Here is a 25,687-nt window from a genome sequence, read left to right as displayed (position 1 = left end):
CACAGCTTTCCCCACAGTGTCACCATCTGGCAGCCACCACTCCTTTGCTGCAGGGGGCTCAGGGAGTCTCCTTTCTCCAGTTCCCAGAGCACCTCCTGGGGCCTGGCCTTGAGTTAGGAGTGGTCATCAGAGATAACCGTGTATCTGTATCCTGGACACTGTCTATCGTGTCCAAGTGCCATCCTGTCGCAGACTTGGGCACTGGGCAAGTGCTGGGCACTAGGCCTGTGCAGGCAAACAAGTCAAACCGAATCCCTTCCCCCTTGGAATTTACGATCCCCTTGGAATCCCTTCCCCCTTGGGAAGGAAGACAGACATAACCAAGGAAGCACAGCAATTGTGTGGTTGCCATTGGCTTACCAATTACAGGGTGACAGTGGCCGTAAGGAGAACTGCAGACAGATGGATGAGTGCATGGCAGCGCAGGGGGAAATGACGGCACGTGGTGGTGTCACCAGGGTGATAAAGGCCAGTTCCTTAGGAAATTGGGGATCAGAAGTGAACTCCAGCTGAATCTTGAAGGAAGGGGCAAGTTTGTTAATCAGTCAGGAGCCTTAGAATGAAGGCGGTCTGGGCAGAGGGCACTCAGGTGAGTGAAGACTCAGGTGAAAAGCTTGATGTATGTTTGCCTGGAGGACGGGAGACAGGCAGTGGACACCGTTATTAGTTGACGAAGGCAGAGTGTAGTGGGATATAGGCTCTACAGGGAGGGTGTACCAGGCACACCTACTTTAGTCACTGGGGCACTGCCTGTGGGTAATGTGGAGCCGCTGAGAGGCTTTTAACAGAGGCAAGATGCAACCAGATTTCGAGATTTAAAAGGATACTGGAGCTGCACGTGTACTTGAGAAAGGAAGCTTGGCTGGCAAAGGTAAGCTCTTGGGAGGAAGGCCTCCTTGTTGTTATTATGGCCACTGTGAGGGGTGCACTGGTACTAGAAATCAGAGCTTGGATGCTCCAGCTAGTCCAGAGCCAAGGGCAGGACCAGCGAGCAGCAGGAGCGTCCCAGATACACAGAGGCTCCTGGCAGCCAGGCTGAGTGCTGCCCAGAGTGCCGGGGGGTTAGTGCGAGGCTGTGCTAGAGCTGGACCCTGCACCAGAAGGTGCCTTGCTATAAAGCAAACTGTGTCCCTGAGCCCAGCACATGGGTTCTAATTGGCCCACATGACATTTATGTTTCTAAACAAGCTACAAACACTGTGAGAGTTTGAATCTCAGGTTTTCTCTTGAAAAACGCTAGGCCAGCACTCTATCCTGATGACAAGGGATTGGAGCTGGTAGAGGCCACCCCCACAGATGGTCCCTGTACTCTTAGGGTTGCTACTACTGTCCCCAGGTCACCTGCTTGGCCTATGTAGATATTTGAATGTTCATACACACACCCTTAAAGAGTCAGGCTAAGTCACCAGAAATCCATGTGAATATTGAAAAGGACTCGTCCAGGACGAGGACTCTGGAGAAGGAGGAAAGGGCTGTGTTTGAGAAATAGCAACCAGGGATTGGCTGAGATAACTGATTGCCCGTAGAAGTGAGGAATCAGTGGTAACTGCCAGGTGACTGATTTGGGCCTGAGCAATGAAGTCCAAACTGAGCTCCCTATCTTTCTCCCTAAACCTCCTTTCACTGACTTTCCCATTTCATGTAATGGCACTCCAGCCTTCTAGTTGATTAGACCAAAAACTTGAAGACAATAATAGAAAATAAGCTTTTAAAAAAATCAACTTGTTGACATATAATTTACGTATAATAAAAAGCGCTAATTTTAAGCCTACTTACTGTTTGATCAGTTTTGACAAATGTATACAAACCATGCAACCACCATTTTAATCCAGATATAGAGCATTTCCATGACCCCCCAGAAGATTTGTTGATGCCCCTTTGCAGTTAATATTACGCGCCCCCATCTCATCCTCCCTCTTTGTGCAAGCAACAACACAATGCTTTATTTCACTGCTATGCTTTATTTCACTATGGATTAACTTTACTTGTTCTAGAACTTCATATAAATGGGATCATACAATACATACTCTTGTGTCAAGCTCCTTTTGTTTAGCACAATGTTTCTGAGATTCATTCGTGTGGTTGTATGTATAAGTAGTTGATTCCTTTTTTATTTCTGAGTAGTATCGGATGAATATAACATAATTTGTTTATGCATTCACCTGGGCATTTAGGTTGTTTACATTTTCTTTTTCTATCATGAATAAAACTGCTATGAACATTTGTGCACAAGTCTTTTTGTGGATCCATGTTTTCCTTTCTCTTGGGAAAATACCTAGGAGTAAAAATTGCTAATAGGGTATGTGTATGTTTAGCTTTATAAGAAACTGTTTCCAAAGTCAAAATTGGAAAACCCTAGTAAGGATCTCTAAACTAGAGTACAAGTAACACTAAGCATTAAAAAAAATCGATAAATCTGACTACATTAAAATTAAATACTTCTTTTCATCAATAACACCATTAAAAGAATGAAACAGCAAGGCACAGAAAAGAAAAAGATTTCCAACTTATACAACAGACTAAAGACTTGTATCCAGAATCTGTACATAAAACTCTTATACACGTAAACAAGAAAAAGATACACCCAATAGAGAAATGGGCAAAAGGCTTGAAAAGATACTTCACAAAAGAGGGTATATCCAGATGGTCAACAAATACATTAAAATGTACTTAATATCATTAGTCATCAAGGAAATGAAACTTAAAACTATAACATGATTCCACTACGTTTCCACCAGAATGGCTAACGTGAAAAAGACTGATAATAGTATTGGCAAGAGTATGGAGCAATAGGAACTCTCATACATTGCTGGTGGGAGTATAAACTGGTGCGATCGTTTCATCGTTTTTGAAAACATTGGCATTTTCTATGCTAAAAATAAACACATATATAACCATCTGACCCAGAAGTGCCACTCCTAGGCATAAATACATTGCACATGTACACCGAGAGCTGTGTACAAGATGTTTCATAACAATGTTGTTTGTTAGAGCCCCAATCTGGAAACAACACCACACACATATAGGAGGAGCACACTCATGTATATGCAATACAGACAACAAGGAGTATAAATGGACTACAGGAACCACGGCATCATGGGTGAATCCGGCAAACATTTCATTGACTGAAAAACTAAAACATTACGGAATGCATACTCAGGGATTCCAAAACCAGGCACACTAAACTGCCCTGTTATAAATCAGAAAAGTGGTTACGTTGTGGAAGAAAGGCAGGCTTAGTAACTGAGAAGGGCATGAGGGAGGCTTCTGTGATTGTAGAAATGTTCTACTTCTTGGACTCCTGGGTATATTGTTTCATGATCATTCATTCAGCAGTACAGTTATGCTTTATTTACTTCTGTTTCATGATCATTCATTCAGCAGTACAGTTATGCTTTATTTACTTCTGTGTGTTATAGTTCACAGTATAAAGTGTCAAAATGTTATGCATATATCTCAGTTGGGCACTATCGTAACTGGACCATCACCCCATGGATAAAACACAGAAACATCCTTAAAGTAAAATTCCACGCCTAAGATTTGATTTTCCTAAGTTTTTTCATTCAATTACAGATTTTGAGTAATTTTTGAGTAACAATCAACACTCACGGTATAGTATACAATAGCATGTCATTAATACTATCTTTTTAAATAAATGGTCGTTGTATGGAAGGACCCTCAAATGGAAAGCATTTCCAGCTGTAAAACTTTTACCAATTTACCTTTATATTTATAATTTTTAAATGAGGGCCAATATTACTATGTTGCAAAGCTGGTGCCACCTGCCCTGTAACTTATTTTTGACAGAGATGGCTTCCAACCAAAAGTCTATTTTTCTTAACTTTATAAAATAAAGACAAAACTTACTCTTATCCCCCACTTTCTCAGTTTGCACTGGCTGATGGGGGAGAAAACAAATTACGTGAGAAAAAATAGGATTATCAGTTTTCACATTCAGCATAAATCATAACAACATTTTAATATTTACTGTGTGAAATTCATCTGGGACTTCAAGTGTTATAATTCATAGCTTTTACCCTCCAAAATCCGCCTATGTTTGTTCTCTCCTGTCACAGCACAGTACTTGTTAACCGGAAGCTTAATCATTAATACATAGTTTCATTTTATATTCACAAGCTACCTATTTGAAGAACAAAGTTTTTGGTTTTTTATAAAGTCCAGTCCTATAGTCATGAATTTTGAAACTACATTTAATATGCTTACACACATCCTAGCATTTAAAAATCACACTCCTTCACCCAGCTTTCTGTGCGATTGCAAGGGCCTGGAGCTGAGCTGCGCCCTCCACAACTGGATTAAAGGACGACGACTTGGAGCTGATGGGCCCTGGAGAAACACACTGTTCCCCAATATTCCCCAATAAAATTAAAAAAAAAAAATCAGCCCCCTCTTAGCTTTGAGCTGGCAGGGGAATTTGCTGTGCTCCCAGCATCCCACCAGATAAAGCTCCGAGCTGGGGAGGCTGGGCAACTACACCCTCTGACTCTGTAATTGTCATGAAAGAGATTCTATGTTTTACTTTAAAATGAATATGCTACAAATTCTTGCATTTACATTTTTTAAGGAAGAAAGCTTACTATTAAATGTCATTCTCCAGAGACTCTGCTTAGTTTATATGCTCTCAGATTAATTATAACAAGGTCACACAGGACATAGTCAAGGATTACTTGTCAAAGCGTTGTGAGCAAATTAAATTTCCTACCATAAATCAAAGTTTGCGACTCTAGATGAACATTCATAATTTTATAACAAGCATCTTAATAATTACACTTTTTCTCAAGCAAACATGCAGAATAAAACAAGCATTGCAGTTTTTATGGCCTCAAGGTTAAGGGTTACATTCCAAAGAGAATTAACAGTAAGCCTAGAGTTAAACTGGGGAAGGTTAGACAGCACTCTTGCAAATAAACTACTTAAAGTAATGATGACAAGATTAGACTAAGCAGAGAATTAATTTGAAAATTTTTCTCTTTTATATGAAGGAAAACCAGTATGAGTTTTATAAAAAGAATGCATACTTATTATAAATTATTCAAGCACTCATAGAGGTTAAAAAAATTCAAATGCCATTGCTCATAAATAATTAGCCTCTATATTAAGAGGATATCATTCTAGACATCTTTTCATGCATGTGTTCCAGAAAGACTAAATAGATATATTGAAATATTTTGATAAATATGTGATTGTTTTATATATGCTATTTGTAATGTTATTGCATTTAATTGCATTTGTATTTAAAACTTGAAAAAGAATTCCGAAGAAATCTGAAAAAATTATGCAATTTCAAATAAATGTTTTTTCACCTTAAGAGAGTATTTTTTTAAAGATCCTTCTATAATTACAAAAAGATTTTGAAAGAAAAAACACTGAGATTAGAATAATCGTTTTTATTACCTCCTGTACGTCAATTGAGGCATTATCATTTGAGTCCCTGATATGAAAGATGAGGACATTAAATCCAGAACCTTCCTTTACCCTCCCCCACAGCTTCATATATTATATTAATGTTCTTACATAAATAGTATTTGTTTTAGTTTATAACTGTAACTTGTAAAATGTTTTATATTATTTCAGATGTTTCCAAATCTTACCACAGCTTCTCCACTCCTGAAATCTTTGTTTTGATTTACAGAAATTTAACTTCAAATAAGACCTTTACCCCTCCCAGCTCATGATATTTATTTCTTTAAGTGCTTATTTTCAATAATATTTCCCCTTAAATTTTTCACTCTAACTTGTGACTTATTTTTTCTTGAATCTTTAAAATTTTCCCAAGGTTTAGAGAAATTAAAAGATTTTTATCCAATGTCACACAGCTAATGTGCAAAGTCAGGATGCTAATTTCTAAGTTCACCCTGTTGTCATCTATCCATATCCTTTACCCTCATTCACTTATACACTTGCTCATTATCCATCACACCTAGGTAGCTCTGTATCTATCCGTTACACCCATCCATCCATCAAACATCTACTTACTTCTTCATTATTCCATTTACACACATGATGTAAACTTATATACATACATATGTAGCCATTCATCTATCCAGACATTCCACCTATTCCATCTATCAATCCACCCATCATCCTTCCATTCATCTACATTTATTTACCAACATCCATCCATCCACCCATATCTAGACACATACATAGATAGATCTACTTACCCAGACATTCATCTGCCCATCTACTCACCCACAAAGCCACCCATTCACAAATCCATTCTATTTCCATTACATTCAATTTCCCATGGATGCTTTATCCTTTCTATTCATCTAGTCATCCAACCAGTTTATCAATTTACCCAATCAGTGATAACTCTGAAACCCAGTCCTTCCATAGGATAAAGGAGTGGTCTCCTCCTCACATTCTCTTCTAATCTCATTCCATTTCCCAACTATCGGGAGAACACCACAGCCTTCCATGAGCACAGTAGGAGGTCTGTGAGCTCACACCCTAATTGTCTGTCCCTCATATGAAAATTCTTGCTACAGAGACTATTATTGGTCTTATGGTATCCTATTAAACATACAGCCCTCTGTTAACGATCTCCCCAGTTACTGAAACTTCTAATCTTCTTACAGTAACCAATTCCCTCTTTATTGAAGATCCATCAGCAAAGATTACAGCCTCAGATCACAAGGCAGAAATTTGGCCCATATTTGAACTCCTTTTGACTTCTTCCATCATTGGCCTGATGTTTTTATTATGGGCCCAACCCTCCATCAATTCACTCACCGCTTAGCTCTCAAGCCATCCAGCCAGCCCTGAATGTGACCTGCCGATTTGCACACACACTAGTTTAACATTTACATTTCCCAACCCCTATTATTGTAGGTTAAACAGGCCAAAAGCTCCACTTCAATGGACCTCAGTAAGAGCTTGAGGGACAGAAGCTCAGTCTCCCACTCAGGTGAGTGGTTCACAGTTAGAATGATTGAATCAAGGCCATTTATGAAAAATACAAGTCAAAACAAATGAAGAGGAAAGAGTATGGAAATAAAAATAACGTTTAAAGAGTCTCTTGCATAGTAATTTGCAAAGTAGAGATAAGGAAACTATAAACAAACTTAGAGTTAAAAAACAGGGGAAAAAAAGGAAGAAGAAGGAAGAAGGCAATAATACTGATAAGGAGGGAAAAGAGGAGACAGAGAGAGATTATAGCAGTGCCTGACAAGTGAGTGAATTAGCCCTGTCTTCTGGTTACCTCCAAAAAAACCCAATGATAGAGAAATTCCAGAAACGAGATGGAGGAACTAATATAAAAACTGTAACCCCTGAGGGGACTAAAGCTGGGGTAAAAGTTTGGAGCAGTCTGAAGTGAGGGTGGCAGGTATAGAGGTGGGAAAAAAGGGTTGTGGAGAGATTTTAAGTTCTGTTCATTCCTCTCTCCCATATTTCCCAGGGAAGATGACTGGTGGCCTCTGTCACTGAAGGAAACAAAAATCAGCAGTGTTGGCTTGGCTTCTCAGAGTAATATCAGAGCCATGCTGAGACGAGATTCTGATAAAAACTAATGCCAGCTAAAGAGAGTCCCAGCATTTACTCTTCTACCTCCTTCTCCTCCAAACCCTCATGGATGACGGATGGCCATTTCAAGGACAATGGCTGATCTCCTCATGAATGGTGACTGACCGTTCTAAAGATCTGGTCTTCTTTTAGTGCCGTTTTGTTTTTTCTCCAAAGAATTTGAAGAGAAATCCTGGACTAGAGAAACTCCTCTGTGAAATGAAAGCAGAGGGATGTTGAGTAGCAATTCTGGAGTACGTGAGGCTCTCCATCCAGGGGCTCATCCCCACTCTCCTTCATAATCACCAGGAGGGACAAAAACAGATGTTCATCATAGCCCTTGCCCATTATCAGACTGGGCAGCTGATAACCACAGGAAAACAAGCTTACAAGGCAAAATCAGTAGAGACCTAAAGAGTAAAACCACTATAAAAATATATACAACCAGCTGAACACAATGCATACCACAGACAGATCAAGAGTAAAATAAATATAAATCTAACAAATATATTCAAAGATATGAGAGAAGGTTGATGAAATGAAGAAGGAACAAGAGGCAATAAAAATAAACCCTGTGCCTCTTCTGATAGAAGAATGGGTAATTCAATCAGGACCTCAGGAAAAACTAGTCAGTTATTTAAAAAGATACTTGAAGATATTGGAAAAAGAACAAAGTAGTAGGCCTAGATCTTGGAGAAAATGGGAATCCAGAAAGGTACAGCTTCTGCCCTGGGAGCATTTGCTAATTCTGGACAAGTCAGCTGAGAGCCTAACCAGTGTTTTAGTCCATCTCAAAGGAATGGAGTGAAAAATGAAGAGACTAGGACTCATCAAAGGAGAATGCCTCAGGTTGGGATGAGAACTCAAAAATCTGCAGCATAGTAATAAGTTTGGGCTGCAAGTAGACCTGCTCTCACAAAGATTTCAGTCCAGCTTCCAATCAGCTCAGTCTCTGAAACTGGATTAAGGAAATACCAGTTTGCTAGGATTTCCTAGTGCCTGGCATGGCCAAATGCAAATCCTCCGTGGAGAAAGATAACACCACCCTAGGCCTCAAAAACTACAAATTAAAACTACTATGAGAAATCACTACAAAACCACCAGATTATCTAAAATTAAAAGACTGACAGTATTAAGTGCGGACAAGGATGAGAAACATTGGAACTATCATATACCACTGGTGCTTGGTACAACTACTTTGGAAAGGTGAAAATATCTGCTAAATCTGAAAATATACATACTTCATGATTTAGCAATCATGAAGAAATATACATATATATTTGGCACATATATTCACCCAAAAAACATGTATAAGAATTTTCATAACACTAATATCTGTAATAACCAAACACTGGAAACTACTGAAACGTCCCTCTACGATAGATGGATAGACTGATATAGTCACACAATGGAACACTATACCGCAGTGAAGATGAACAGCTCTTAAAACAAAACAAACAAAACAAAACAAAACAAGAGACCACATGGTGGCAGGACAGTAATAGGCAGCTTTGTAAACCCTCGGTTAAATTAATCAGAATGCCACAGGATGAGTCTAAGAGTGCTTCTAACGCTGCTCCTTGTTCTTCCCTGTTCAGGACTATTCTGTGCACCTAAATGGGGCAGGTGAATTGGAGACAATGAGAAGTCACTGTCCTGTCCTCCTGGAGCTCATGGTCCAGATACACTAATTGTTAGGGCAAGGAGTGGTGTTGTCCATCCTGTGGCCCCAGGGTCAAGGAATCCAGGGCATTGTCCTGGAGATGGCCACGCTGACTTTGGGGCTTCATTGCTCCTTCTCTCCCACGGGGCAGCAAATTTAGGATAAAATGATCCGTAGGAGCGGTTGGTATTAGGTAGGTGCGCCCATTACTGGTGCCTCCTCTCTTGCGGGCCAGGTCTGCTGTAACGCCTATGGCCCCACAGAGGCGCCCAGAGAAGCGATCTGGGCCTGGGGGCCGGGGGGGTGGGGACAGAGACCACTCGGGGTGACGGTGGAGCCCTCTGCGCGCGCGCGCGCGCACACACACGCGCGCGCACACACACACACACACGCGCGCGCGCACGGTCCACCACACCCTGACACCCTGGCTCACACCCCCCGTGCCTCCCTCCCTCACACGCACACACCTCCTCTCCTTTCCTCCTCTCGGATGGCTGCGCTGTGCATCAGTGTCGCGCGAGGGGGAGGAAAGAAGTGGCATTTAGGTTTAAAGACCAGAAGCAAATGTCCCCTGATAGTTTAATGCCATTTTTCTGGATTCAAAGGAGGGGGTAGAGTGGGGAAGACAGACGTAGAGGGGCAACGAGAGACGGCCCGATTCAGGGCCTGATCCAGGCATGGCGAGGCGGCTCTCTCCCGTCCGGGTGCGGCCTCCGGGTGGGCGGACGGACGCCCCTCAGCCCCGCAGCGCCGTGGGCCCCGCATGACATCAGAGGCTGGGGAGCGCGCAGAGCGCAGGCGCCGGCGGAGGAGGGAGGCGGGAGGGGGGCGAGCGGCGCGACACCGGAGAGCGCTCCTTCGCCCCGCGCGCTGTCCCTGCGCCCCGCTCCGCCCGCACCGCTCTGTCCGCGCCGCGCTCGGGCATCCACAGCGCGCTCCTCGCTCCGCAGCTAGCGCCGCCCGCGGCAGCCCAGCCCAGCCCAGCCCAGCCTTCTTCCTCCTCCTCCTTTCCTCCTCCTCCTCCGCCGCCGCCGGACACGCAGCCGCAGGCCGGGGCCGGGACGCAGCTAGGGAGGCAGGGACGCGCGCAGCCAGCCCTTCCCCCTCCGGCTCCCGCACCGCCGGCCGCCTCCCCTTGCCCTCCTCCTCCCTCCCTGCTCCTTCGCTTCTCCTCCTCCTTTCCCGATCCCGGCTGCCAGCACCATGTCCGCAGGGGGAGATTTTGGGAACCCACTGAGAAAATTCAAGTTGGTGTTTCTGGGGGAGCAGAGCGGTAAGTACCTCGCTTATTCTCATGGCTTGGCGCCGAGTCGACCCCCTTCGCCAAATCATCCACCCCCTGGGGGCCCCCGGCCCTGGCTCAGAAAGGTCCCTCCGTGCCGGGGTAGAGAGGAGGGATGGGCATGTGGAGGTCGGGGCCGGCTCGAGCGGGGCCGGGGAGGGGAGGGGAGAGGCCAAGGGTAAGGACCGAGAAGGCTCTGGGGCCAGAGGTGGGGATGCGGGGGGATCTGGGGTGCGGAGGCAGGTGCGGCGGGTCGGGGAGGTTGGAGGGCGGCGGCTCGCTCGGCGGCGCAGGCCGAGGCGTGAAGGCGCCGGGCTCGCTGGCTCACTCGCACTGCGGCACCGGCTGCGGGCGACCGCGCAGGTGGCGGGGCGCTGGCGGGTGTCGAGGGGAGGACAGACGCCCCTCTTTGGAGAACAAGGTGCGGCCGGTGTCAGGCCGCCCCCCACCCCAATGCACCGGAGAGGTTCCCTGCGGACCCTGCCTGCAACCATGCGTAATTGCTGGCACGTCCAGGCCCTGGGGCAGACGGCCGCGGTTGGGAGCGGGGTGGTAAGACGGACACCTGTCTCTTCTGGAAGGAGCGAATCCCGGCTGTGGGGGGAACAGGGCTCTTATTCCCGGTGTTACATACCCTGGCTACTTCCCTGGGCACAGAAGGTTCTAGACCCGCTGCCCTTCACCGGCATGTGTTAGCCTCGTTGGGGCTCGGGGTCAGGATGATGACAGCGAGGATTCCCCAACTGAGGCAGATTTGGGGGATGGTACAGGAGCGCCTCGCACCAAGAGGCCACCGTGAAGCCTGGCGCTGGACAGAGAAAGGACCAGGTGACACGCCCTGCTTCGCTTCCCAGCACCCCTCCCTAGAGCACGTGGGCAGCGGTTCTTCCCATCCCCACCTCCCAGCGCAAGGCCCTTCTTGGGGGAGGGGAGGTCATCGTGGCAGCCCGCCAGGGACGGGGGGAGGGGGAGAGAAGCGGCTTCCCAGACGTTAGAAGCCTCCCCTGGGAAAACATCTGAAACCCAGGCTGGTCCCAAGGTGGGAAGACCAGATTGAAGAGCATGGACCCCTGTGACACCTGTAGGAAGGAATGTTTCTCAGAGCATTCCTTCAGAGACATCTCACCCTGGGGCTGCAGGGAGACAAGTGGGCCTTGCCCACAGCTGCTCAGGGAGAAGGCATTCCCTTGGGGCAGGTCTCCCAGCTGTAGCTCTGCAGACCAGTCCAGTGCAGAGGGTGTGGTGCCTTTCTGTACAAGGGGCCAAGACACAGGCAACCTTGGGAGAAGTGGGTTGGCTCAGGGAACGGTGCTGCTGTGGTGTGTGTACATGTGGGTTGTGGAGCTCACATGGCCGTCTCCTGTCTGCTGCTCATCTTCTGGAATGGATAGAGCAGAGGAGGGTATCAGAAGGTGGTCAGGCCTAACATGGTGATGGGTCTTGGGGCGAAGCTGGGCATTTCAGAACAAGACCAAATCAGCCAGCCAGCCCTGTGTCCTGGACTCTGAGTGTGATCTTAACAGATTCCAGTTTCAAAGCTCACTCTTCCCCATGTGTCGCAGGATTTCAGGGGTGTTCACGTACGTCCCAGTGCTGGTCTCTCTGGGCCTGGAGCCCTGGGAGAGAACTCCGCAGGGCTCAGGCAGCCTCGGAGTTCAATTCCTAGTGTGTTGCCTTGAGTAGATTTCTACGCTTTGCTGAGCTTCAGCTTATGTCTCTGTGAAATGGTTACTTGTGGGTAGTTCTCTTACCCCCTCGTGTTTCCCCAGTGACTCTCAAAGGTGCCTGGACCCTGGTAGGTTCTCAACAAACGTGTTTATTCTGAGTCTGAACGTGCTTCAGTAAAGGGCCAGGGCTTGGATGAGGAGGATGTCTGGTGAGTTTGAGTGAAAACTCTGGGCTCCTTCAGAATCCCTGACGGGCTGAGGCTCCTGCTGAGCCGTGCAAACCCCCTTTGCTTCTAAAATCACAGAAATGAGAGCTTAGACCTCAGAGATGGAGGCCCCACCTCCCCGGCGTGTTTAGATGGGAAGTCTGAGCCCCAGGGATGGGAGGCCTGGCCAGGAGGCCCACTGTGAGTTGTTAACACTTCTGGGGCTGCAAAACCCACATCTCCTCTTCCCAGTGACCCACATGTCCTTGGAAAATAAGATGTGAATGAGGAAGTCCAGAATTGGGGACCCTTCCTGAGAGGGGGTGAGGGTTCCCACTTTCTGGCCAGGCTTGGGGCTGAGTTGAGTGACCTGGGGGGAACGCTGGACTCGGTGTTTTGGGGCAGGTTTTGCTGATCCTTCGTCACTAGGGATGAAAGGCTCTGCCGTCAATGTGATTGGCTATCGACCACTCTGTTCCCTCCTGACAGGGAGTCCTAGGCCTTGAAAAGCCTCCTCCCACTTGGGTGTGTCATCAGTGGGTTGTTTAGCTTAGATTTTATAGAGCTTTCAGGGTCCCTGAGTTTGGTAGGGACTTGTGCATCTCTGAGTTTGGTAGGACAGGGGAATTGCCACCGCAGCCACTGCTTCCATCTTGCCTGCACAGTTTTGCATGTGTTGGTCCTTTGTGCCAGCATCCTGTGCAGCCTGTGTGGAGTGGAGGGAGCCCCTGAGACCTGGCCCTCACGCCCACCCTGACTCTCCCTCCCTCACCTTCTGTACGGAGTGGACTTGGGCCAGCTGAGTTTGATGGAGCCCTCTAGAGCATCTGGGCTTGCCTACGTGAGCTGAGCCTGATGGAAAGGGGTCAGGGGAAGGGGCTGGAAGGATGTGGCCCTCTCTTGTTTCCTGTGCCTGGACAGCTGGATTCCAGAAAGGAGTACCTGGCCTGGAACACAATGATGAGGAGAAGTATCAGGCCTTCAAAATGCCCAGGTCCTGGTTTGAGTGAGAAGCCCTGGAGAGAACACCTGCAGCTCCTGAGAGAGCTCTCCCTCCTGGCGCAGAATGCCTGCTGCCCCCTGGACCATGAAATGCAGGCTGCTGACAGTGTCCGCCCGGCAAGGGATAGGATTGTGGGGACCCAGGATGAGAGATTTCCTTGCAGTAGGAAGACTGCAGTCCTGCTAGTGCTCAGACGGCTCCCTGGGCCTGCTGGTCGTGCCCGTGTTCTCATGGCAGTGGTGGGGGACGCAGGGGGTGAGGCACACCTGTTCTGACTGTGGCACTTGGTGGCATCCAAAGGAGACAGGCACTAGCAGGTGTCTAAGGAAGGAGACTGGGCCTGCAGGACACACATCTTCCTCCTAAATTCTAGTGGCATTGTGAGGGGTTCAGGGCATCTCGGTGTGTGTAGTGAGGAGAGGGGATGTGGGCATATCTGCTGTCCTCTGGCCTCTTCTGATCTTCCTTCCCTGAGACTCCTGCAGCTGAAGCCGGAAGACTGATGGACGTAAGAAGTTCAGGCTGCTTTCCCAGGCTCAGGCCAGGAGGCCAGCTGCTCCCTCTGACCGGACACCTCCGGCCCCTTGCAGTTGTGCTGCGACAGGTGCCATCCACGTCGTGCACAATGTGGACGGTGTTCCTGGGGTTGCACAACATGGTGACCCTGTGTGCAGCGGCCACTTGGTCCTGGAGTCATTTGTTCACTCCCCCCTCTCACCCTCCCCCGTGTCCCTCTCTCTTCCTTCCTCCGTCCATCATTCATTTATTTATTTAGTCGGATCTTTGAGAGTATCTCTGCCTCATGGAACTTATGGTCCCCTGGGGAATACAGACATTTGTGGGTATAATTACAGTAAAGGGCTGTGAGAGCTGTGACAGCTACTCTGGAAGCGCATAGAGGAAGAGATGCTTCTGTAGGGAACGGGCTGGTACTCCTTTGGGATGCGTATAAGGAGTAGGTCTTGGATGGGGCCCGCCCTCTCCAGAGAACTTTGTCTGTTCTTCTTCCTGCTCTGGAGAAAAAGTGGATGTGGGATAGAGGTGTAGGAGGTGCCAGCAGTGAGGGCAGCTTCCGCGTGTCTTCCCATTCTTCCCAGTTAAGGAGATTTTGTTCTGTGGCCCCCCCCACTGCCTGGGGGGGCTCACCGTCCCTGCCATGGCCTGACCCAGCCTCACCTCCCACCACTCACACCACCCATGGCCACCCAGGGGGCCCTTCTCCGGCCTGGTGGTTGTTCCTGGAGCCCATTCCAGAAGTTTTCTTCTCCGCCCCAGCTCTAAACTGGCTGGCTCTGCTGTGCCCCAGCCCACCTGGGCACGCACCGTGTTTGGTTTTTCCTGAGCATGCTGCCCTGTGCTCTGTTTATTGTCTAGGTGACTCAGGATTTCTTAATGTTTGTTAACTCTTTCTTCTAAGCACAAAAATCCCTAATTGAATTTTAAGCCTCTTAAAGGCAAATTTTAGCAGCTTAAGAAGAGTAGGGTTTACTCATCTTTCGTCCATCCTCCCCATTTTCGGGAGGTTTGTGCTCATTTCTCCTTTTGAAAATGATACGATTATCCTCGCTGTGTGAGATTCGCTGATGGCCCATCAATACTTTAAAAGCGAAGCGAGTCAAGGCGGCATGGAAATGGGGTTCTTCATCCTGACACCTGCTGCTTTCTCAACCCAAGAGATTTTTTTACCAGCAACACTTAAGAATCTTTCACAGACGGTTGGTCATTGAGCCTAAGAATCTCTCACAGACGGTTGGTCATTGAGCCTCGGTCGTGCACAGCTCCCAGTTCATCTCACAGAACCTGAAGTTCCCGTTTCCACCACCGTCTCTCAAGACCTACAGGAAAGCAGTGAGGCCACCAGAGGTGGGAAGGAAGGGACGTATTCAAACCTGATGCCGCCCAGAGCTCACCGGGAGGGGTGCGGTGAATCACGAAGCTGCCTGCCCTGTGCCTCAGCTTCTTCGCTTTGCTTTCTCTCCTCCCAATTTCTCTCCTGTCCTCAGTGTCTGGAATGAGAGAGGGAACCTTGGATGTTGCTGATGGACCCAGAACCTGTGCTTCATTTGCTTAAAGAGCTGTGTGCGAGGTGAGAGAGAGCATCAGGTGGACACCCAGATGAGAACCTGTACGTGGTGTAAGAGAAAAGTGACACCCTCAATGCTGATGACAGAGACGAGAGAACTAACCAGGAAAAAATCCTGTTAGAATATGTTCTGATTGTGCAGATGTAATAGTAATTACCATCTTTTGCATGATCTGATTATCGTTATCATGTGCAGGCCCCAAATTAGGACGAATCCCATTAAAATATAACAGAATAATCTCATTGTCCATTTGTGACTTGCTATATCCCTAAAATCAGTCCATGAATATTCATTTTTATAGGTGTTGCCATGGCATTGCAAACTCACCCAGGGCAAGCCTATGGGTGGTCCCATCTCTGTCCCATGCCTGCTGCAGGGTGTCCCTGTGCTCCTCACCCCGTGTCTTCCACTATTGCTAAGTGAACGGATCATTGAATATGCGGTGTTGGTCTCAGTGTAAGTAATTTAGAAAAATTGTTGGACAGAACCATTGAGCAAGGTGAGAAAAGGTTAGGTAGCGCAAGCAGCAAAATTCATAAACATCAGGGTGGAATACTGACAAATTGTGCTGGGCATTTTCTCCACGGTCCGTCTTTCATCCTGTTCCATTTGTGACCACAGAGAAGAGAAGATGGGAGAAGTGCCAGACACACCCTGATATGGACAGATTTTTGTTAAGAGCTGAAAAGACAGGCTGCTGGGAAACGGTGGGGCCCCAGGCAAGGCCTGGAGCCTTAAACCCTGAGGGGACCGTGATGGTAGCCCAGTCTCTGCTTCCTGGAACAGGGAAGGGAAAGATGAAAATTCGTAACTCCTAAGGACTCTTTGAGAGAGGTTCTTTACTGTACCTTGGGGCTTGAAATTTCCAATTCCATTTATTATTTTCGTAATTCTTGCTGTAAAAGGAGTGCGATCTTTTAAAACGTAAATGTTCATGGCTATGAATACTTTCAGTTTAGTAAAGTGACTTATTTTTAGTAGAAAAGCATATTTATCCTAGTCTCTTGGTAATAAAGCCCAGTTGACTCAACCACGTGTCCTGGAACGGGTACCACCTGTTCCCAGGTGGTGACATCCCCAGGGGACACACCGGAGTCCCAGAGAAAGCAGATGATGCTTTGCTCCTGAGTGCAGAAAAGAACCTTCACAGCCAAGGCTACTTCCAGGAAATGCATGAAAAGCATGGCAGCCTGGAGCCCCAGCAGGTGCCTGGACAGTGGGCGGGTTAGGGAAGAAGACCTCAGTTGTGCGTCTTCTGTGCTGGAGACACAGCGCAGAAGGCGTACAGTGATGGGGCAGATTGCCTTAGTGGGGTTTCTCCAGAGAAAGGGGCTTCCAGTATTGGGGTAACTGGCTCACCCAGCTTCCCCTGTAGCAGGAGATGAGGTGAGGGTGAGTCACAGAAGCTGGCTCGGCCACGAGCTGGCACTTTATTCTGAAGGAAACGGGGATCTGGTGGAGGATCCCCAGCTGGGGAGTGGCTCAGTCACGTCTGTGCCTAAGAAGGGTCGTCATTCTGGGGCCTCAGAAGGAGGGCGGATGGAGAGGGGTCCACGCTGAGTCTGTCCTTCCTGACAAAGTGGAGCAGACCCTCCTGGGTCCCCGTGTCCTTCCTCCAGTTACCCTCAGATGGCATTTAGGAGCACCCACTACGCCCGAGCCTCCACACGGGGCACCCTGCAATAAATGTGGGATTCACCCCATTTTGCAGGTCAGGAGGCAGAGGATCAGTGAGAGCTGGTCATGCCCAGGGACCTGTTAGTGTGGCAGGACTGGAGTTTGAGCCCAGGTCACTGTGAGAAACAAGGTGATCTGTTGGGCCTCCTGCCTCTGAGACAGGCCCAGGCCAGGGAGAGGAGAGGGAGGGTGGGACAGAAGACCACTGAGGCCTTATGGACATGAGGTCTGTTATAAATGCTTCTCTGGGAACGTGTGCCAAGCCCTTTGCTGCGGAGGAACCAGCAGATCACAGCATAAGGTGGGAGGGAAGAGAGAGGCCTCTGATTCCCTTAGGCTGGTGAGGGGTGCTGGGGCCCCGAGCAGGGAGAGGCCAACGGGGCTCTAGGAAGGAAGCTGGGTCTCCGGGTGGGAGTCTGATGGAGCTGGAATTGTGGATTGCATAGCAGGCACTCCATCCTTACACAGAATGAAGCATCCTTACACAGAACTTATTTGGGGTGATTTGAAGGGTGTTGGTAGAGAGTCGGGGGCAGCTAAAGCTTTCCCAAGTCGGCCCTTAGCCCACTGCATGGAGGAAAGACACTATCCAGGTTTTAGCTGAGAACTAAATGCTGGAAGGGAGGAACCAGTCAAACTCAATGACCGGTTTCCACCTGCCATGGGGGTAAGCCTTCCCCTGGCCTCGTCCTCCTTCCAGGCCCGGAGCCGTCAGAGCCCTGGAAACCCTGATTCTGTCCCTGGTCAGTCACCAGCCTGCTGTGTGGTTAGATAAGCTCCATCCCATCTCTGGCTTTCTCGATGTGTCCCTGGAGTCTGTTGCTTCTAACTCTGGTTGTGGAATTCAGTGCCAGCCCAGAATAGGATGGCAAGCCGGTAACACTCCCAGCCTAGAGACGGTACGGCTGCCCAGAGGTTAGAGGGACTGCAGGAGCCGGGCGTCTGCCAGCTGTTTCCCCCGGAGCTTCCTCCAGCACGCCCCAGTGCAGGGTCCTCTCCAGCCTGCTACCTCTTGTCCCTGGGCCCAGCCCTCTCTCATCTGCCCCCAGGGCACTCTGGCTAATCAGTCTGATGATGTGTTTGGCTCAGGTTGCCAGGCAGTAGGGATGGAGCTGTCCTGCCCTTCCTGCTGGCGGGCATTTATTCTATGTTGAGGACAGCAGAACACGTGACTGCTCCCAGGCACTCCTATTCCAGGACACTTCCTTCTGCAGCCAGGTGCTGGGTAGTAAGCAGGAAGGGCTGGGAAAGGGCCCGTGTGACGAGGGGTATGCAGTGTCCCCACAAGACCTAACAGGCGTGCTGACGTGGCCCCAGCTCCTACACCTACCCCATCTCTTACTCCATCCTCCTGCGCCCTGCGCTTCCAGCCCAGCCCTGTCCCTCGCTGTCTGGATGGGGCTGGGATGTAACGGGACCACCCTGTGCTCACTTTCCTCATCAGCCAGGAGGGTGATCCTTACCTTGTTGGGTTTTCACGAAGATCAAGTACATCAATACATGACACACGGTAAACACTCAGGTGATAGGTACTTTTGTTAATGAAATAGTGGCAGCAATTTCCCCCTTTGTAGACGTATGAGGGAAAGATAGATAGGGGTGTGAGGTTTTGAGAATCATTGATCTGTCATTTTTGTGTAGTGAGCCGCCGGGCACACGTCCGTGTGATCCGACAGGTACAGCTGCGTATCCCATTCTACAGATGAAGAATTTGAGGCTCTGAGAGGTGAAGGCTTTTACACAGAGTGAAGGACCCAGAGTGGTTACTGCTGACCCCTGGCTGGCTTTTCCCAGCCCCCTCCGACTTCTGCAGGAAGTGGGACAGACTCCCCCTGCCCGCTTACGTGTTGCTCAGTGGGGCCCCCAGAGCTGCTCACGGAAGAGCACCTCATTTTCATCGCTCTATTACTTCCTAGGAGTGCAGCCTGGTGAACAGCAGGGGCAGAGGCTTTGCAGTCTTGTGAGTAGAACAATACGTGGCGAGGTAAGCAGGTAGTAAGTCTCAGCCAGTATGAATATTAAGTACACAAGCGAGGTTGTAGGTGTGGTCTCTGGGGTTGTCAGGAAGGCTTCCCAGAGGAGCTTGTGCACAGTGACCAGGGATTCACTGGCAGACAGGGAGGTACCCTCAGCAGAGGGCTAGGCTGTGTGAGGGCTGAGGGCTGCCAAGGCTTGGGGCTTCTTGGGAATCAGGGGTGGTGCCAGGTGGCTGGACTCTGGTATAGGTGCAGGGAGTGTGGCGGGAGAAGGAGTCAAACCTGCAGAAGGAGGCAGAGGACTCTGGGTCTTCCCTGCAGGCAGTGGGGATCCACTGGGGGGCTGTAACCAAGGAGGGCCATGGTCATGGATTCGAAGATGAAGGTGGGGTTTGGCCCGATTGGAGGCAGGAGATCCAGGTGGCCCAAACCAGGCAAGGCTGGGAACATTCTGAAGATAAAATTCAGAGGAGGGCTTGTGACAAGTGTAAGCCTAAGTAAGCTTCCTCTGGCTCTGAAGTTCAGCCCCACTGGGCATGTCTGTTTTCTTGATTCCTTCTCTGTAGAGTGAGGACTCAGCAACAATGACGGGTTGTAGGGGAGGGGCTTTTGTCCTCCACAGACCACGCTGTACTCAGGTGTACTCAGATTGGCCACCTTGAGCTCCTCTGCCCTTTCTGCCTCCACCATGCCCTGGGTCCCCTGACTGTTTCTGTCCTGCCAAGGGGGTACTCCAGGACTGCTGGCAGCCCTTGCAGATGCTTTGCCTCTAGACCTGCTCAGGGCAGGATGTACCACCTAGCAAGAAGTTGCTTATGAGGTATCTGAGCTCCCCAGCCCTCTGGTCATTGGGTCTGTAGCTCTCTCTGCCACTGGTCCCTCTGGCCATTCAGTCTGAGAACATCCTCTGGCTCTTGGATGTGTGAGCTCCCCTGGCCCTTTGTGCAGCTTCGTATCCCTCCCTCCCTTGCTGGGCTCCTCTGCCCGGGGACACTTGACTCACTTCCTTTGCTTTCTCCCATAGATTTCCTTACTCTACTCTGCCGGCTTCCAGCTCCCCAGCTCAGGGGTCCCTGAGGACTTGAGGGAGGCAGTGATGTGTAGGGGAGAGCTCCCCTCTCTGCCTTGGAGACAGAAACCCAGTCTTAAGCTGGCTGTACAGAAAGCGAAAGGTGAAAGCTAGGGAGCTGGAGTGGAAGCAGAGGCTGCTATCCTGAACCCAGTCCAGAGCGAGCAGCCTCTTCAGGTCAGTTGGTGCCGTCCATGGGCCAGCTTGCAGTCTGTTCTCAAGGCCTGATACCCCACTCTCCAAAGCCCTGGTGACCCCTGCCCCCTGCCCCTCCTATTTCTGTCCAGGCAGTGCCCATGGAGGTCACTGACCCGGGTACTCCTTTGCCAGTGTGGCTGGTGGGTGGAGAATATCGCAGTTGTGTGTCACCAGTAATCACAGCAGGCTGCGGTCACCACCCACGGCCCGTTGAGCAGTGTCAGATTAATTGTGAGGTCTGGGCAGGGAAGGAGATCTGTCCCCTCGGTTCGATGCTTAGCAGAGGTGTCTCCCCTCTAGGAGTTGCTGGCCGGGAAGCTGGCCACAAACAGTTCCGTTCAGCTTTGACCGGTGTGAATCTGTCTCCAGTGCCCCCATTGCCCCCACCCCTGGGGCAGATGCAGGACCCAGAGACCCATCCCTGGTTCAGGACTGGAGAGCAGTGACTGTGGCCTTTGCACCAGAGACAGGTCCTTCTGGGGGAGGCATGCTGAGTCTGAGAGAGGTAGAGAAAATGTTCTGTTCTGACCCGGTTGCTGAGCGGGGAGTAAACACTGCACAGACACAAGAGGGTAAAGTGAAGCATTTAGAACGAATGTTTCTTCTTGATTTCCCCCTCCAGTGAAGGGAGAGGAACAGTGGGAGAAAGAGCTGTGGAAGTACTAAAACAGGAGGGAGGTGCTCCCACCAGACATAGACCGACCTCGGCGAGCCAGTCACAGGGCTTGTTGGAAAAGCCAGGGTGGCTTGCAGCTCTTGGCAGTGGCGCTGTCCATCCCAAGGTTCTGACCAAATGGACTTAAAGGCTGGAGGTTCCCGAGGAGGCATTGACGTGTATTTGGGGCACAGGAGTGATGGGACCAATTCTGCATTTGCGTGGAGGACGAGCTAAGGATCTGGGCTGTTGCTGTAAGGAGGTTTGATGCTCTCCAGCCAGGCATAGCAGGAGTGGCGAGAAGGGCCCTTGCTTCCTGGGGGCGAGGGAGAATAGCTCCACTATGTGAGAACAGCCAGCACCGGGTTTCCGTGAGCAGACAGCTTTGTCTCTCCCTCCCCAGGGCCAGTTGGCTCTGCCCCACGGGGACCCTGCAATTCCCAGGCTGGGCTGTTGTGAGTAGGCTCTGGTCTCGGGCCCAGGAGATCTTTGTTTGATTCTGCTGTTCTCTGAGTAGAGAGCACCTCTGAGAAGGATTTCTTTTTAGGGAGAAAAACGCTGCTCTCAAATTAGCCACTTATTTTTAGGATGTTAACAAGTCCTACTTGTAGCACCAAGATCCAGAAATTCTGCCCCAATTCTAATTCATTACGTCCCCCTTCACGCTCCCACATCCAGCCAAAACACTGCAGGCTTCTGCCCAGATAAGAATGTGCAATGCCGGCCTGAAAAGTTCCCCAGCTAGTCCATCCACCCAGGTTCTCTCCCACCTGCATCAGAAGAGGCAGGACCCCAGATTGGGCCAGAAGAGCTCCTCTCCTGCCTCCATCGTGCAGCAAAAGGGTCGCTCTAAGCAAGCGTTCTGGTTTGGATAGCAGTGTCGGCTCGTCCATTCACTTCCGCGTGGGGGAGGGCTGGATGTGATGTGGGAGAAGTGGGCAGAGCAGAGTGCAGAAATACACAGTGACGTACACACAGCACCCACAGCCCCCATCCAGGCCAGCTGGTGGCTTCAGTCTTAAGGCACAGACACCGGTGAAGTTCTGTTGCAGGTGACCAGCCACTTCACCTCTGTAGGACAGGAGGTGGAGGTTGAGTCAAGAGTAAAGGCGGCCTCTCTTAGGAACTTGCTAATGTAAGGTGGTATGGTGGACATGACGTAAGGTGACCCCGAATAAGTGACACCCTTGCATGGTCCCCTCCCCTTAAATGCAGACGGAACCTGAGAATTGCTTCTAGCCGATGTAGTATGGCAAAGGTGACGGGATGTCCCTCCCATGATTGTTCCTTTGGAAGACTCCTATTGCTGGCCTTGAGAAAGTGAGCTGCCATGTTGTGAGAGGGGCTGTCAGGGGGTCACGTGGCAAAGAACTGTGGATGACCTCTAGGAAATAAGAGCAGCCCCGGCTGGCAGCCCGTAAGAAAATGGGGACCTCGCTACTCCAGCCACCAGGAACTAAATTCTTTCAGCAACCACAAGAGCTTCGATGAAGACCTTGAGCTCCAGAAAGAAACATAGCCCAGCTGATACCATGATTGCAGCCTTGTGAGACCCAGATAAGCTGTGCCTGGACTGATGCCCCACGGAAACTATGAGATAATCATGGAGTTTGTTTTAAGCCACTAAATGTGTGATGTTTGTTACACAGCAACAGATAACTAACACTGATGGGGTGAAGATCTTCAAGGGAGGCGATGCCTTAGAGGTGCCCTCATTTTGCAGACAAGGAGTTGGAGTGTCCAGGAGGAGCTGTGACCTGCCCCCTGTTAAGCAGCTGGCTGGGGCCACCCGCAGCAGGCTCCTCTGGGAGCTAGGCCCTGGTTCTCACTCTGCTGCTGCTCTCTCTTCATGCGGCCTGAGCAAACCCTCCTGCTTTCTGTGCCTCTGGTTTTTCCTGTCACGTGCAGGGCTGGATCAGACATGCTCTCGGTGCCTTCTTGCCATGATTTGGGATTCTGAGGCCACTCTGGTCTGTGATCTTTCTCGAAGCCAAGCGTCTGCGCCTTGGTACGGTTTATTCTCTGCTGCTTGGCACTTCTCGTGTCGTGTGTTTCCTCTGGGGCTTTAAGAGGCAGGGTCTTCCTGTCCTGGGCACATTTGGGTAAACCTTCTGGGCTCAGAGAAGCCTCTGAGGTGGAGCTCTTGGCTGTGCACCAGGAGAGAGATTGTCTGGCCATAGCCTTGGTGCTGTGTGATCCTGGGCAAGTGGCCCCTTTTCTCATGTCGGCCTCTCATATCACCTCAGCTCAGTGAGGGGCTTAGACAAGATGAGCTCCAGAGTGCTTGACGGCTCACGCCATCTGTGGTGCTGCTTTGGGGAAGGCTGCTTTGGGGAAGATTGTTTTCAAGAAATTGTGAAGATGTCATCTTTGCAAGGCTCTCAGTTTCATAGCTAAGACGCCAGGGGATCTAGAGAGTTCCCACACACCAGGGCTTCTGGTACCTGCTTCGTGTGTGTGTGTGTGTGTGTGTGTGTGTGTGTGTGTGTGTGCACACACGGTGGTTACACATGGGTTCTGTCCCTGAGCTGATCCGTCCAGGCTTGCTCCATCTCCTGGGACATGGTTAGAAGGGCTCACAGCTGGTCCCCAGTGCCCAGAGAGGTCCCGGTTCGCTGTGAAGACTAAGTTGATGCCAAGTACAGTTATGTCCTACTTTCTTAGGAAAATTTCTTGTTGACTAGAATGTTAACTAATCAGAACAAGCCATTTCCAGAATGTGCCAGGAATGTGAGAGAAATGGATGTGTGCAAGTGTGTGCATACTTTACAAAATCAGCTTTATGTTTTTCCTTTAACTTTTTATTTTGATAAAAATTTTTAGGCTTATAGAAAGCTTCAAGAATAGTAGCAAGACTTCCCATATGCCTGTCACCCAGAATGTTAACTTTTTACTGTTCTTAGAGAATTCATAATACTTCCATGAGGTCAGCACTTCTTCCCCCATTGTAAGTGTGAGGAGCTGAGCCTCAGAGGACAGTAACTAACCCAAGGTCACACAGGACACTAAATGGCAGAGCCAGGATGGAAATCCAGGTCTGTCGGACTTTAAGTTCATGTCCTGACCATCTTGAATGTTAGTGTGAGTGTGCAGGTATCCTGCTCCTTCTGCCCAAAGAACTCCCTTTCTTGTGTTGTAGGTGTGCTAGAATGAATTATCTCGGCATTTGATTTCCTTTATTTTACCTTCATTTTTGAAATATTTTTGCTGTATAGAATTCTGTGTCGGCAATATTTATTTTTTAGTACTTCAAAGGTGTCACTTCATTTTCTTCTGATTTGCATGGTTTCTGTCCAGTTAGCAAGATTTTTTTCTATGTATTTTTTTAGGTCTATGATCCAATATATTATAGTTAATTTTGTTGGACTGGTGGACTCCCTGAGATTGATGAGGCTTTCCCTTCTGGAAACAGGTAGAAACAGGTGGGAATAGGCACCCTCCCAAGCCCTGCTGGATGCCAGGTGGATGCCAGGCACTGTTTCCTTTAATCCATTTGGATGGTTCTTTCGCCAGTGAAGTAGTTAGTTTCCTTACACACATTTTCTTATCAGTCCTGATCTGAAGACTTGAGAGAGCCCCTTTGCAGACCTCTGGAGTTCTCTCTGTGGGCATCTCCCTCCTCTCTTATATACTCTGTCTTGTGAACTCTGGCTGCCTTGTTTTCTCCGGACTCTCAGCTCTATCTCCTCAACTCAGGGAGTCCACCAGGTTCCACCTGGCTCCCCCCTCCCTATGTTGTGGCATGGAAGTTTCTCAAAGCAATAATTTGGGGGCAGTTATGAGGTTTACTTCATTTGTTTCATGCCTCTCAGAGTTCACTGTACTTCAGTGCCTGATATCCAGTGTCTTGAAAATCATTACTTCATATATTTTGTCTGTCTTTTGGTTCTTTAAGGTGACAGGATAAATCTGGTTCCTGTTACTCCATCTTGATAAGAAGCTAAAGTCTTGGGCCCTTGGTTTTCCATTTAATCATTTATGTGTAGGAGGCCCTGGTCTGGGCTGCGAACATTGACTCGGGTGGGGGCGGGGGCGAGGGTGGTCTGGTCTGGCTGGCATCCTTGATTTTCATTAGTAATGGACATTCGGTTGATTACATAAAACATGTAAATTTGCCCTTTAAGTGGCCTCCAGAGTCTTATCAAGAATTTTCTGCTACTCAACTCTTAGCAACTAGTTTGGTTTTATCTCATGAGTATTGTGAATCTTACAGTTGGTCATGTATTTTTTATTTTTATTTTTGCTTTGAATGCGAGGGAGATCAGGCAATTTCTTAGTCTGACTTCAGTGACTTGAGTAAGATGTTACAAGATATATTTCTGTAAACAAACTTTTGCTTCAACCTTCTCTTTTTAGCTTACTTCTCCTCCTTTGCGTTGTATAGCTCTCAGAATTCATAGCTGCAAACAAGAGAAATCTACTCTCGCTATTCAGCTGATTTGTGCAGACAATGAATATACGTATTAGCGAATGATTGGGAAGGATATACTTTGGGCTGGGGAGAAGAGGAAACCTCAGGTCAAGTGTGGACTCTCTTAGAAACTCCTGATGTGGGCTGGGCAGGGATGATTTGTAGTGTCCTAACAGCTCCTGGGGTTCTGGGGGAGGGAGGGACTGAGGCCAAAACCAGACCACAAGTTGGGTCTGGGGGCTTTAGAAAAGGAAGGGAAGCTGAAGAGG

At 49.0% G+C, this 25,687-nt stretch overlaps 1 protein-coding gene across 1 annotated transcript in view; it reads left to right on the top strand.

Moving 5' to 3' along the window:
- The first annotated feature begins 9,992 nt into the window (after positions 1–9,992).
- Positions 9,993–25,687, top strand: part of RAB6B (RAB6B, member RAS oncogene family) — a 53,234-nt gene continuing 37,539 nt past the window's right edge. The window contains exon 1 of the mRNA XM_033132568.1: positions 9,993–10,463. Coding sequence (XP_032988459.1) covers positions 10,394–10,463 — 70 coding nt within the window. The 5' untranslated portion in view covers positions 9,993–10,393. The remainder of the gene's footprint in view (positions 10,464–25,687) is intronic.

The sequence above is a fragment of the Rhinolophus ferrumequinum genome, chromosome 17 (genome assembly GCF_004115265.2).
Source record: "Rhinolophus ferrumequinum isolate MPI-CBG mRhiFer1 chromosome 17, mRhiFer1_v1.p, whole genome shotgun sequence".
NCBI classification, from domain to species: Eukaryota; Metazoa; Chordata; class Mammalia; order Chiroptera; family Rhinolophidae; genus Rhinolophus; species Rhinolophus ferrumequinum.
This window is presented reverse-complemented; position numbering and strand designations above follow the sequence as displayed.